This window comes from Sinohyriopsis cumingii, chromosome 15, assembly GCF_028554795.1.
Source record: "Sinohyriopsis cumingii isolate HCF-2022 chromosome 15, ASM2855479v2, whole genome shotgun sequence".
NCBI classification, from domain to species: Eukaryota; Metazoa; Mollusca; class Bivalvia; order Unionida; family Unionidae; genus Sinohyriopsis; species Sinohyriopsis cumingii.
Genome location: NC_142975.1, coordinates 56,763,226 through 56,778,276, shown reverse-complemented (window position 1 = coordinate 56,778,276; position 15,051 = coordinate 56,763,226). Strand labels below are relative to the sequence as shown.

Here is a 15,051-nt window from a genome sequence, read left to right as displayed (position 1 = left end):
TTTCTGTGCAAGGTTTATACTCAGGTTGTGGTGGTTATGATTCTGTAATGTATGAGTACATGAACATCGTTCAAGGTCAGATGGTGCCAGTGTGTCATCCAGTATGGCTGCCATGGTGGCCATCACGAAAATCTTGTCATGACTTCAGACTGGATGATCATATTTACCGTTATTTTTTTAACAGATACTTCTTATAATGTCTAGTCAGTTAAATTAAAATGATGACCCTTGAACATTCAATTTGGCCACCATGGTGACCAACTTAAAATTTTGAATCCCTACTAACTCTAAGTTAATGGTCATGCTGACATAGGGTTTTAACTAAAACAATTCTACTCCTAATGACACCAATCTAAGATCCAGTGCTGCTGCCACAGTGACCATAATCTTGTTGGCAGTACTTCTGCTGACAGGATGGTCATATCAGTACAAAGTTTTCACTGAAAGACCTGATGGCCTCCATGATGGTGACATTCAAAACCGTCATACTGCTATTCCTCTGGAGCATGACTCTAAAACCATTCAGGATATCTCTATGACCTATGGTAATCGTATTAAACTAAATATCTCTTTGATATTTGGTATTCATGTTGCACAAGATATATATGCTATTTGGTATTCATATTAAAAAAGACATATCTGTGATATAGGTACTCATTAAACAAGGCATATATGTATTTGGTACTATGTTAAACAAGATATCTCTGATATTTGGTACTCATATTAAACAAGATATCTTTATGATACACAGTCTTAATGTTAAACAAGATATCTCAATGATAGTTGGTTCTCATGTTAAATAAGATCTCTATAATATTTATTAATCATATAAAACAAGACATATTTATGATATTTGGTACTTATATTAAACAAGACATGATATTTGGTACTCTTATTAAACAAGATATCTAATTGTTGGTAATCATATTAAACAAAATATCTTTATGATATTTGGTACTCATATTAAACAAGTGGCTTAGATGTGTCATTTGCTGTTCATGATTATTTGGTTTCAATATTTTAAATGATTTTGTCCATTTGTTCATCCAAACATGTCAAATTCTGGACTGCTTGTGTACTTTATAAACACGAACATATATGAAATTCGATTCTTCCATCTCCTTACAGACATTTCGGTGGGTGCAGAATGTAAATGACTGTATGGTCTTGAGATTTTTTTGCATGAGCCTAAATTGCAAAGTGAAATATCAGTGTTTGTACCAGTGCAAACTTTGTTTCTTTCGTTGAGGTCACTATTTGACTGAATTAACCCATTACCTCATACAACCGTCTTTGGATGCCTCTACAAAAGTCGCATCGAAGCGACTTTTGACGCTTCTACAAAAGTCCCATAGAAGCGCCTTTTGACATCTGCTGTAAACATCAGCCATTTTAAGCCGGTTTTCGTAGCGCCACCTTCGTGGAAAACCCCTTATTAGATACTATATTCATTTCTGTGAATGACAATTACGTCAGATCACGTGGTCACTGTTTATGTACTGGTCGATATCTGCTATTTAAAGTAACTGGGTCGTAATCTCCACTCTCCAAAATGGCGGTCGCAGATTTCATTCAGTACTTATGAAGTTTTCATGATTAGAATCACAACTATGAAAGATTCAATAACTTAGGTAAAGGCTCTGATATTGATATAGGCTGCAATTAGTTTTTATAAATTATCAAATTCAGATGACTTAGTGATGTAGACACAGATGAAAAACTTGTAAATTTCGAGTATGAGAAATGGCAACTCTACGGTTGGTCACACGGCCTCACTGACATGACGGTGAACGAATTCTCTCCAGATTTTAAAGCACATAACAAATTCTTCCGTGATAAATAATTACACAGCTATAACAATCGGACTTTACTCTTAAATTGTTCCACATGTAATAGATGTGTACCAAAAATGTAAAATGGTTAAAATTGCTGTTAAACGTAACATACACTACATTGCTTAATAGTTCACAGGCAAGCTATGTGTATGCGGTCGACTAGGTAACCTGTGTTCTATGTATAGCGAGCTGCACTTTGTCACTATGCTCTATGAGGTAAAGGGTTAAAACATGTTGGTATGAATTACTCATGAAGGTTTTGCATGAATTGTCTTAGCATGGAAGATTTATAAACATAATAATAATGACTTTATGTAAAGAGGGTAACACAATTAGCTAAGAACTAATCTACCTTGAGGCCCTCATACGCAGGAATTTAGTCATTTTAGCTGCATCTCTGAAGCCACTGAATATATTGGGTTTGGAAGAAGGAAATAGAGTGGGCATTTCTCATCTCAACTGGAATACTATTCTAGAGCAAAGTCCAGAGTATTGGAAACTTTTAAAAAATAATTCTTTATTTGGTTAGAGAATTTTATTCTGTTTGGTAGACATGGATCACAGGTGGGGAGTTTTACCAAGTAGCCTATACTGGAATAGTGATTGTAAATATTCAGGAGCACTATTATTGGATATCCTGTTCATTAATTTGGCTTTTCTCAAACAGTTTCAGTCTTTAATAGGTAATATTTTTAACTTACCAGCTAAATTTTCCTTGCTTTCTTTCTGGATTGATATTAGCCCAAATGCTCTTTCATTTGAATTACCCCATACTGTATTAAAGTAGTCTAAATAGGGTTGTATGTAACTGTTATAAAATAGTTTTCTGTGCCTTTCAGGGAGAAAATTTCTTGTCCTACTGAAAAGCCATAAACTTGAATTGACTTTTTTTCTGATATGTTCAGTCCATGATAGGTTATTATCTACCAAACCAGGTAGTCTGTCATGACAGACCAGACCATTTGCAAATTTGTATCCATCCATGTGAGACATAGTTCATCAGTATCAAGATTTGTCCTTTTTTGCCATGTTGAGATAAGTAATATTTTAGTTTTACCAGTATTTACCACCATGCCATTGCATGTGCATCAGTTGTCCAGTTTGTTTAGGGCATTCTGTAAAGGAATTCCGAGTTCATGCTTTGTGTTTTGGATGTCTGACAATGTTGTGTCATCTGCATAGAGATCTGTAGATCGTATTGAGTCCCTTAGTAAAAGTGGTAGGCCATTAATAAATAAAATAGTAATGGACCTAGAATTTAGCCTTGTGGTACTCCATATCTAATTGTTTCAGGTTCAGAAAGAACATTATTTATGTAAACATCTTGTGTTCTCTCACTTAAGTAAGAAGTAAACCATCTAATTGTTCTTTCATCACATTGGTAGATTTTTCAGTTTCTTCATAACGATTTCATGATTCACCTTGTCAAAAGCTTTCCTGAAATCTACAAATACAGATCCTATTATTCTACCTTGGTCAAGTACTTGAAGCCATTTATCATTTAGGGAGATCAAGGCAGTCTCACATGAATGTTTCTGTCTAAAGCCTGATTGATTAGAGTGCAACAGCAAGTGTTTTGTTAAATTTGACATGAATGAGTCATGGACATGTTTTTCAATCAATTTTGACAAGTTTGGTAGTATTGAGATTGGTTGGTAGTTGTCAGCATCATCCTTTGAACCAGATTTGTGAATAGGAGTTACTTTTACAGTTTTCCATATTTTGGGGATAGATGAGTTTGCAATACTTAAATTGATTATGAATGTTATGCTATCTTAAATAGCAGAGGCAGAAGATTTAATGAGTCATGAACCAATCTGATCCAGTCCTGTAGCTTTCTTGGTATCAAGTTCACTGAGACATTTTTTAACAAAGTTTTTTAATACTGGTGGAATAGGGAACCTTACCTCAACTCAGAGATTTTGCTGCTGCAGAACTTTTTCAGTTCATTAAAGGTTTTTTCTATCACTGGTTCTTTTAATTTGTGGTAATGTTGGTGAAAAAATCATTGCGAACATTTTCAATGTCAGTATCATCAATGACTATGGTGTCATTTACCAGAAGTGAGTGAATTTTATTTGTCTTATCTTTGTGTGTTCCTCCAGTGAGTTCATTGAAGACTTTCCAAGTGGAGTTTGTGTTGCTCTTTTTGTTTTCAAGCAATGATTGATAAGTTTTTTTAGCTTTTTAATCATACTTGTTATTTTATTTCTCCATACTTTATATTGTGCATGGTTTCCCATAGCCTTGAATTAGTCTCATGTTTTCATAACATCCAGGATTTCAGTAATAAGCCAATTAGGTTGAATTTCAGTCTTTACTTGATGTACTTTTAGTGGTGCATACATAGAGACTACATCCATAAATAAGTCAGTCCACACCCTCAGAGCTTCATCTATGTCATCCAAATTTTTGGATCATATTCCATGTAACTTTATATAGGTCATTGAGAAATTGTTCTTCATTAAAAATTTTGAATGGTCTGTAAGTGATAGTTTTGTGTGTATTTTTCTTATTTCTCTTGCATTTAACCTTTCTTGTCAAAAAGTAGGATAGTGGTCACTACGACCAACATTCAGTACATTAACACAAGCCATATTGTCTGGTAGGTTGGTATAAATGTGATCAATAAGAGTGCTTGATTTTTCTGTTACCCTTGTGGGTTCATTTACCAGCTGGTCTAGGCCTAATGATTCTGAAAATTTCATCCATTTGTTCCTTATTTCATTATTGAGAAGGTCCTAATTTATACTGCTGAGTTTATATGTTTCTTTCTTCTGTGCAAACAAAATTTTTCATTTGTTTCAAAAAGTTATCATTCCAAATTGCTTTGGACGAAGGTGGCCTATAAATGAAATCAACTAGGAATGATTTTTCATTATTTTGAGAAATTTCCACCAAGATACTCTCAATTTCATGTGACTCCAAGTCATGTGGCCTTTCTGCATTTACATCTTCCCTAATGTATACAACAAGACCTCCCCCTGCTGTCTCTCTGTCCCTGCATACTTTTTTATTGTAACCTTGACAGTGAAATGGATTGTCATTGTGGTTAGCATTTAATTTGGTTTCAGTGAGTCCTTAAACATATATTTTATTTTCCTTGGAAGACAACATTAACTTAATCTGGTCTATTTTTCCCACTATACCTTGTACATTTAAGTGACCTATGTTAGAACTTTTATATCTAGTTTCATATCAATTATATGTATGTCATCATGCAATGGGGTACTCACTGAGATTGTCTCCATACTACTTTTATCATTCTTACATCCTATTTCCATATTTAAATGTTCATATACAATAGCATCTTCAAAATCACATACAGACCTTGAAAATCCATTAACTTTTCTATTTAAATAGTATCCATTGAATAGTTAGAGTCAAGAGTCTCACTAGGTACAGTTAGATTTTTTATAAATGATGCACTGGCATTCTCCTCTTTGCCAGTTTCTTAGTATGTATAATACATTGACAGAGTCTTTGTTTGTGTCCAGATGTATGGCATCTGAAGCACTCAATCTGTTTGCCATGATAGCATACCTGTGTCACATGCCCAGTTTCTCCACAGTAGAGACAGTACTCTTCATTATAGTGCCTGAAAATGGGGGCATATATGTTAATATTCTCAGTAGTTGAGAGGTTCCTTTTCTACTTAAATGAATTTTGACTCTGTAGTAGAGACTAAGGTTGACATCCTGATTCTGAAGAAAGAAATATGTGTATTATGGAATGTACTGTAGGTTGAAGTCTTCACATAGGTCAAATATCGGTTCATTGATTTTTTTCACCCTGGTGTCCACACGAGGAGGTAGTCCTGATCTCATTATTTTACATGTATTTGGGCTGCAGTACCTAGCAGCATACAGTAAACTTTCAAAATCTGTTCGGATTTCAACCTGTGATATGGTAGGAATATTTTGGGGTAGCTTTTATTTTATCTTCTTACTGTGCTTTTGTCTGTGTGTGAACTGGTACATTGTATGGTCCATCAGTCTGCTTGATCAAATGCTGATAATTATGTTTCCATCTGGGCTTTGACTGTATGCAGTGCAGATCTTAAACATTCATATTTCATTCTATTATTATATTTCAGTAATCGGTAAGGGCTTGAGAAAAATCAGTTGAAATCATTTCATTCTATTTTAAGTTAATTGTCAAATAAATACTTCTTATTAATTAGTTTGGCTTCTTAGACTTAATTTGTTTTTAATTTTGGCTGAAAAGCACTGTATAATGACAGTAATAATTGTTTGTTATTTAGCTATAATAGGTATTTGTTATTTGGGGTGTAATTGTTATTTGGGTGTAATTGTTATTTGGGTATGGGAGCTATTAATCTTATTTGTTAGAACGTATAGTTAGTTCTAAATATCAATTTTATCCCTTCCAATATGGACACTGTGATTCATCTTGAATCTAACAGCAGCCACTACTATGGGAGACATCTGTATGACTTAAAATTTGAACAAACACCATGCACCAAATACAGTTCTTGTTATTTATTATTATTATTATTATTATTATTATCATTATTATTAATATTATTGGTGGTGGTGGTGGTGTTTTTGTTACTGTTATTATTGTTGTTTTTGTTTTTATTATTATTATTATTATTATTATTATTGCATGTACTATTATTATTATTATTATTCTCAACAGATTTAATTTAGTGTATTTTTCACCCAGATAATAAAGTCCTTGTGTATATTGTTCTTCCCAAACTTATTTTCCACACAAGATAACTGTATCCTGTTTACTTGAATTCATCCTATATATTAAATCACCTCTGTCTTTTAAAAAATCACCGGTCTTTGTTTTGTACACTGTGCAAAACACTAATTTTGCTAATAATTTGCACATATAACTCATGAAACAGCAGACTGACTCTCTTCTGGACAACTTGTATAATATGATTTACAGTCAGCTAGCTGTTCACACTTCAAACAATATCTGGATTAATCAAAAACAGTTGATTTATGTGAGAGGCACGTGATGAATAGAGAATGAAACAAAACCCTATGCAGCAGTTATTGTAACACATGACTTTGCAGACTAATTTTTAAATGTTGAATGATCCCTGACCCTAATGAAAAGTATTTCTCCTCATGGATGAGCTTTTTTCATTAGAGATAGCTCACTTCACAGGCATACAGATGAATGATACCTGTCATACTGGTGACAAAGATGAATCTCATTTCTGCTACAACACCACAGCTGCATTTGTGACAATGCAGAAACCGACTACCTTCAATTGATCCCTTTTCCTTAATGCATCAAAACCACCTCAATTTGGAATTAGATATATTGGCACCTTTAAGTTACACTCACCTTGTAACTGGAGTACAGTGAGTACAAGTGAAATTAGAAATCTTTACACATTGATTCATGTGCTGTGCCTTTAAATAATGCCTTCCTCATGATCCAAAAGTTTAGTTCGCATACACTGAGTGGCCACTGTTGATATATTGCAGTGACAGCTTAAAGAAGTGAGAAACCATTGTTTTTCAAATATAAGAAAATAATTTTGTTACCAAATTTGGCACGTTGGAATTTCGCAACAGTATCAGGGAGGGTTTCAATAGTTAGCAGCTACACTTAGGAAGTGGACTTGTGTGTGTGTGTGTGTGGGGGTCCTGGAAATTCTTTTTGGCTAGTAGAGTGTCAGTCCCTTCAAAGGATTAATGTTTCATTAATTTGTCTACAATAAAACTAAATATTTGTGACAGTGTAACCATTGATATACAGAATCAGATCTGCAACATGACCCATTAATGATGCACAGTATTCCCACCACACAGTTACATGTACATGTACCCTTATAATATACTTACAAAAACCTTTCATATCAGTCTAGTCCAACTGCAAACTGCACAGACCCAGATCTTCCATTGCATGATGCACCATCATATCTGGGTATGTGCAGTTTCTTCTGTGAGTAATCAAAAGAATAAACAAAGTAGACCGTGATCCTCCAGCACATTATGCAACTGCAGATCAGGGTCTATGTTGTTTGCATTTGAACCAAAATATTCTGTTTCTCTAGCAAGAAGCATGGGAATACGATCAGCTGCAGATGAGGATAGACTGGGATGGCTGTCAGATTGACCCAGCTCCCTTCCAGCTGGTGGAGAGGACATCATTACATAAGGTATAGATTGAAAGTACTGCCATATGTAGTTGCTTATAAGACAAGTCCAACTGCAAACTGCATAGACCCAGATCTGCTGTCCCATAATGTGCCAGCAGATCTGGGTCTGTACATTTTATTAGGAGTAATCAATAGAACCAACAACATAACAACATTGACTCTGATCTGCAGGCATGTTATGATACAATAGATCAGGATCTTTGTTGTTTTCAGTTTTACTCAACTTATTAATGAGTACGGATTCTATATCTGCCCAATTTTCTTGAGGTTTGAATTGTCAGATGGCAAGACATGGTGTCATTTTTTTTCAGCTGCAATAATGGCAATGGCTGCATCCATGTTAAGAATCCATGATAAAATGTCAATTTTGTAAAATCAGTTATAACTGTTCATCTTGAAATTATGTGATCATTACATTAAGGTGTCATCAGTGTATGACATCACTTTTTCACTTTTTACTTAGGTTTATCATAGCACTATAAACTCAATGAGAAATATTGGTGCCATGATGTCTCATATGAATTAATGACAATGAAAAATGTTTGTACAGTGAAATCTCACTATGACATGATGATGGGAATCAATGTACCATGTCACCAAGTCAGTTAGCTGAAGAAATGTTGCTTCCAAAAAATGGGGATTGGATAACAAAAGTGGGCAAAAAACTGTGTGCTCCATTGGCACAGTTACCATTTTAATCAATGCATATGTTATGAGAAATACACATATAGTGAAAACTGAAAGATTGCATATACTTTACCTTATTCAGATAACCATGCATCCATGCATTGGTGTTATATAACATATGGCATGAATAGTTAAAGTATTGACCAGTCTCCTCCATAAGAGTCAATCCATGACAGTTTCATTGAAAATATGCACACAGAAGTATAATATTTAGTCATTTTGTCATAGATAATTAAATGTCTGGATCCGATGCAAAAAAAATCGCCTAAGGAGGATATAGGTAGTAATGTATTTATAACTGGATAGATCCATAATAAGGACCAAGATGTACACAGATAGTTATGTTTGTACATGCCATTAATTTTCTTTTTACCATATTTATTCATGTATAAGAGGAGTCCAACTACAAACAGCATGGACCTAGATCTGTAGGCATACCATACACCAGCAGATATGTGTGTATGCAGTTTGTTAGGAGTAATCAATAAAACAAACATAGATCAGGGTCAATGTTCTTTGCATTTGGACTCAACTTTTGAGTGAGAATATACAATATGCATTTTATTTGCTCTTTGTTCTGATTCTTTAACAAGTTCAGGTACGAGAAATTTATTCAGTATTTCTAGCCACCAGCCCATAATGTGTATAAAACAGTATAACATTGGAATTCACAAACAGTTGGTAACATGACCTGCTTTCATGTATTAGATTATTTTATGCATATAAACTTTATCTTCTTCAGAAGGCATAAATAGTAGCTAGAATGGTCAAGATTTTGCCCTTTTTTTTAAGGAAGCAGTCTTTCAGCAGTGCTAATTTTACACACCTGCCATATTATGTGGAAGTGGCACATAGTGTTACCCATGTTTGTCTGACCTAGCATGTTACATCCTGTTGCATCTCATGACACTTCTTTATGTCTTGTTATGTCATATCCTGTATATCACATGCTGTTGCATACCATATCAACACTTCTCACTGTTCTATCATGTCACATCCTGTTGCATGCCATGACAACACTTCAGTTTGTCCTACCATGTCATATCCTGTCCCATCCCATAACAACACTCATGTTTTTTTGTCCAGTCATGTCACATTCTGTTGCACAACAGAACCATACATGTCTGTCCTGTCATGTCATATCAAGTGGAATCCCATAACAACACTTTTGCTTGTCCTGTCATGTCACATCCCATGGCATCCCTTAATAACACTCTTGTCTGTTTGTCACAGTTTTGTTTCTGCTCAGAAATATTTCAAAGATTTCCCAGATTGAAACCAAATCTGGCTTTATAATAGGTGAGGCTCAAGTGTGACATTTCTTTACTAAATTTTGACATAGCTGTTACATCTATTCATCTTAGAACTTTTCCCTTGCATGCTGAACTCTGCTTTCTTCACTTGCATATTGTTAATGGGGGTATCTGTATCATGCAGGCACTTGTCTTTTATACTCTGGTATGTAATATGGAGATAAAGCTATTACTGTGTCAATCCATCTGTCTCTCTGTCAGTCACTTTCTGACGGTCCATAAACATTTCTGGAGCAGAACTACCAAACTGTTCAAGATTTCTTGGTGAAACTTACTCTAGATTTGCCTTTTGCTTTAACAATACTTTCAATATTTGTATTGTTTTAGTCCATTTTTAATTTCCATGCATCCAGCCATTATCCACATCATATTTCTGTGACAAAACTGCAAGACTACTTAAGATATGAGTTTTATATTAAACTTGTGATGCTGATGTGCCTTTGCTATTTCAGTTCTTCAGTTTGTTCATAGATCCATCACTCTTTTTGTTTCAAGAGCATGACTCCAAAACTATTCAGGATATATCTGAAACTTGGTACACATATGTGACAAATGATCAAGATGTACCTTTTGCTATTCACAGTTTTTTAACTTCAGCATTGTTCATGTTTTTTTATCATTAGTCTGTCCATCATTCCATTATCCACACTTTCACTCCCAGGGCAAAAACTTCAAAACCATTTAAGATATTTCTATAAAATTTTTTACATTTTAAAGACTAGTGTTGTAACAAGCTACTTTAAGGTTCAGCTGAGACAGTTGCATTAGTCTCCATTACTTTTGGGAGCCATTATAGCCTGGGTCAGCTGCCTTCGTGTGTCTATAGGGGTACTAGCATAAGTAGTATATACTTGGAGAGGACAGGACCATAGGGTGCTAGCATAATTAGTATGTACATTGAGAGTGCATGACCATAGGGTGCTAGCATAATTAGTATGTACATTGAGAGTGCATGACCATAGGGTGCTAGCATAATTAGTATGTACATTGAGAGTGCAGGACCATAGGGTGCTAGCATAAGTAGCATGTACATTGAGAGTGCAGGACCTTAGGGCGCTAGGAAATATTGAATACAGATTGAAAAGTGATGGATCAGAGGTCTTAGCATAATTACTGTATACAGTGAGAGTGGTGTACAGACTGAAAGTGATCAACCATGGGGTGTTGGCTTTAGTAGTACATGTCTTACATGACCTTTTGCTCTCCCAGGTAGCATAAATAGTCATTCATTCTTGTCTGCTTTATAGTATTTTAGTAATTACTGTGGGCATATATTTTCATGGTTTAGGGAAAATTTACCTTTCTATCAGTATTCAAGTTTTTGGTTTCATCAAGGGGTCCTGTTGTTCACTCAGAAACATCAGTGTTTGTTGGGTCTTAAATTCACAATTTGTTTCAAGCACATAATCCTAGTAAATTGGTATTCAATCCAAAACAAATAGTCACTTTCCAGTTTAATGATGAAACATCTAACTCCATCAGTGTGAAATTATCATACTGTTTAACATACGACAATAATGTCTAATTGTAAAAATTATATCTTTACATCTCTGAAACTGTGACATTTGTTTAAATTCTCATATTATAGTTAGTAGGAACATTCTTATATTAAAGACAAATGGAACAAATTACTCTTTAAATGTCTTCATTCTTAACATTGCTGGACACAGTCTGTTGCTTTAAATGTGTCTGTGTATTTGTACATAAGATATTTATGATTTTTATATGTTTAAAATATTTTTATTCTATATTTAAATTTAATTTAGATATATGGATTATGCTATCTGAAATAAAGAATTCTTATCTTCGTATCTTATATTGAAAAATGACAATTTATTTCAGGTTCATTCCCTGTTTTCTCTACTTGCTCTGAATCATGCCTATGTTACAAATACAGGAAGACTAGTAGGCGTTGTGGCTGTTAAAGAGGTAAGACTAGAATAATGAAAACTACACTGGAAGTTTGTAGTAGAGTACCATTATCTCCATGCTGTGTTGAGTTATCTATACATTCCATCCTTTATACATACAGTGTGACCCCATTATGACATGGTAGTAGGGGTCCATAGGACCTGACCGTGTTATAGACCGAACTGTGTTATAACCAACCAAGCCCATTAACTGAAGAAAATCAGGCATGTACCATAAAAGATGGCCAGGGGTAAAGCAGGCACAAAAATATGTGCTTTTGATTAAACGAAGACAAAACTAGTCTGAAATATACTTGTATATTGACAACTTACATTGTTGTACAGTCCATAATGCAACAAGTACTGTATATGTATTTGAAAAATGATGAATTCGAGTGTAGGTCACATGTCATACAATATCCATGTATCACATTCCATTAGAAAAAATAACATATATATACATAAAATGGTAGTCCATGTTTGATCTGTATCCCACTGTTAGCAAACACATGTCAACTAAACAATTCACTTTGATGTTGTTGCCAGTAGCATGTGGCAATATTTGCACATGTACTTAAAGTGGCCTTGATTTTGGTCAGCTGGAGGCAGTTATCATCTTGCAGAGGCTGACCAGGGGATAAGGCTGTTGATCATAAAACGAAGAGTTGTGAGCAAATTAAAAAGTGAATTGATGGCCAGATCTATGGTTTCAAATTTAATTTGCATTTTATGACACCACTGGTAGCATTTTTAAGCATAAATGTTTTTCCTGCAAAAAGGAAATGGCATAAAAAACTTCTTCCAGTCAGTTTTGAAAATGCAACAATCCATCAGATTTCATTGCATTTATGTACGTTTGGTGCTGACTTCCTTTGATGAATGGTGCTTTATTTTTTATTGATGACTGTAGTCAGCCTGCTCTGATGAAAGATGCATTGAAGTCACCACTAAAAAACAACCCTGGAGGATCAAACAAATGCCCATTTGTTATTCTGGCATCAACATAAAAAAATAATTGTAGAACATTAATTGAGACTGAATTCTTTTTCATTTTGTTTAGTATTTATACAGAATGATCATTGCTTCAAAGGTAATCAGTTTTATTTGAAGTTTCAGCAAAACTATTTTTTCTGGGTACATTAAAAAACAATAATAGCCATCATTTGGTTGATTGTGGTCATTCTTGTTTCTGGCTTCAAAGGTTGGTCGATTATAGCTAGTCAGGTAGCATTGACTACTTGAGTGACCGGATATAGTACTCAGGCCAGATGTCAGCATAAGCGGATTATGATATAACAATGCACTGTTAAGTTGGTTTGTCAGTATGAACAAAGGACTTGTTTAGCAACAATAGATAGATTCCAGTGCATTTTATATCCAAGTTTGCGGCTTGCTTTCATCATGTATTTGAATTTCTCCACTCCAAAACCAAAGATTGTATATACAAGTTTAAACAGCCAACAGTGTTGTCACCCCAAAAAAAATCACCAAATGGTATATTTTGTTGCCAGTAAAGAAAAAATTGCAATTTGCAACACCGACAAGGCCCAGCACAATCCCTGAATCAACATTTTACATATTATTTTGTCATACTTTTAAGAACAAAAACTATTTTTTCATGTACAAGAAAAATACATCTATATGGAATTTCAGGAGCCATGACACAATCATCTTATATTAGAATACATACACGATCTCTTTCTCTTTAACGTATATTTTTTTGTACTTTGATAAAAATGTCTGATACATGATGAGATCAATTATTCAGAAATCATTAGCAGTACTTCTGAATCTAGTTGAGGCTAATTAGACTTTTGAGTTCATTCCAGTTTCCATGGCTAACAACCATTGAGAGTATAACACTCCAGGATTGGATACAAGTCCATTACAGGTCAACATTGTTGTCTGTTTATAGATGAGTCAAACAGAGCATATATATCACTGGTCTACAATATTGTAGGAGTCATCTCCTTCAGAGATCAAATGTGCTGTTTATAATGGATTTTGATGTGCTGAATTCAAACATGACAATTAAAATAATTGATTGTCTACTGTTTCCAAGATATTTAAGGTTTTACGTTTTACGTCTATGTATATTGTGTAGATAGTAGAGTTTTAATCATAAATTGTAAACGTGGGTCTTTCCATGTGCTTATGGTTGCTTTACATGATAATATATTTCACCTGTCCTGTTTTTGTAACACTTAAAAAAACAGCAGAAGGGTTATATAAATTCAATTTATTATGAAACAAGAGGCAAGAAAGTATTATGTATATATAACTACATAGTTTAGTCCTTATTCAGTGTCTACTTGGTACTTCTTGGCTTGTCTCTTGTATTCATTAAATCGAGCACCTCTTGTCACTGTCCAGCCATAGTCTGCAAGCATTAATGAGCTCCATTTGTCCTGATAGCATTTCTTTATCGTTGCAATGTCCTGGTGAAATAGCTTGCCATGCTTATCTCTCACTGCTCCACAGTTCGGTGGAAAAATCTAGATGAGACTGCAGAAGATGTTTCTTTAGCGACATGTTGCAACCAAGGCTTTTGTATGCCTTGTGGAGGTTTTTCACCAACTCCCCATAGTTGTCTGCCTTGTTATTTCTGAAAAACTTGTTGCCACTAACTGGAAGGCTTTCCATGCTGTCTTTCCTTGCCGCACAGTGCAGGGTCAGATGCATCATTTTGAAGAAGTTTATGAATCTGAGGACCAACAAAGACACCTTCATTTATCTTTGCTTCACTTAACCTTAGAAATTTTCCACAGAGGTACTTGAAAGCTGCTAGTGTTGTGTCAATGGCCTTGACAAAGTTCCCCATAGTTGTCTGCCTTTTTATTTCTGAGAAAACTTGTTGCCACTAACTGGAAGGCTTTCCATGCTGTCTTTCCTTGCCACACAGTGCTCGATCAAATGCATCATCTCGAAGTTTACCTTGGAAATTTTCCACGGAGGTACTTGAAAGCTGGTAGTGTTTTGTCCATGGATTTGACAAAGTTCATCAGACCCAGCTTGATGTTCAAGTGTGGTAACACAATTTCCTTGATTCAAGAAGTGGTGGATGCTGAACACTTTTCCTCCCAGGCTCCAATGACTGTCGGAGTGGCCAGTCTCTCTTAATGTACTGGGAATGTCTCGCACAACTATCCCATTTG

The 15,051-nt window shown here is 34.8% G+C and overlaps 1 protein-coding gene across 1 annotated transcript in view; it reads left to right on the top strand.

Moving 5' to 3' along the window:
- The window catches only part of LOC149781848 (chloride channel protein 2-like), a 111,962-nt gene that overhangs the window by 86,957 nt on the left and 9,954 nt on the right, over window positions 1-15,051 (top strand). Inside the window, exons 24-25 of the mRNA XM_089936036.1 lie at window positions 7,882-7,986; window positions 11,829-11,915. Coding sequence (XP_089792162.1) covers window positions 7,882-7,986; window positions 11,829-11,915 — 192 coding nt within the window. The remainder of the gene's footprint in view (window positions 1-7,881; window positions 7,987-11,828; window positions 11,916-15,051) is intronic.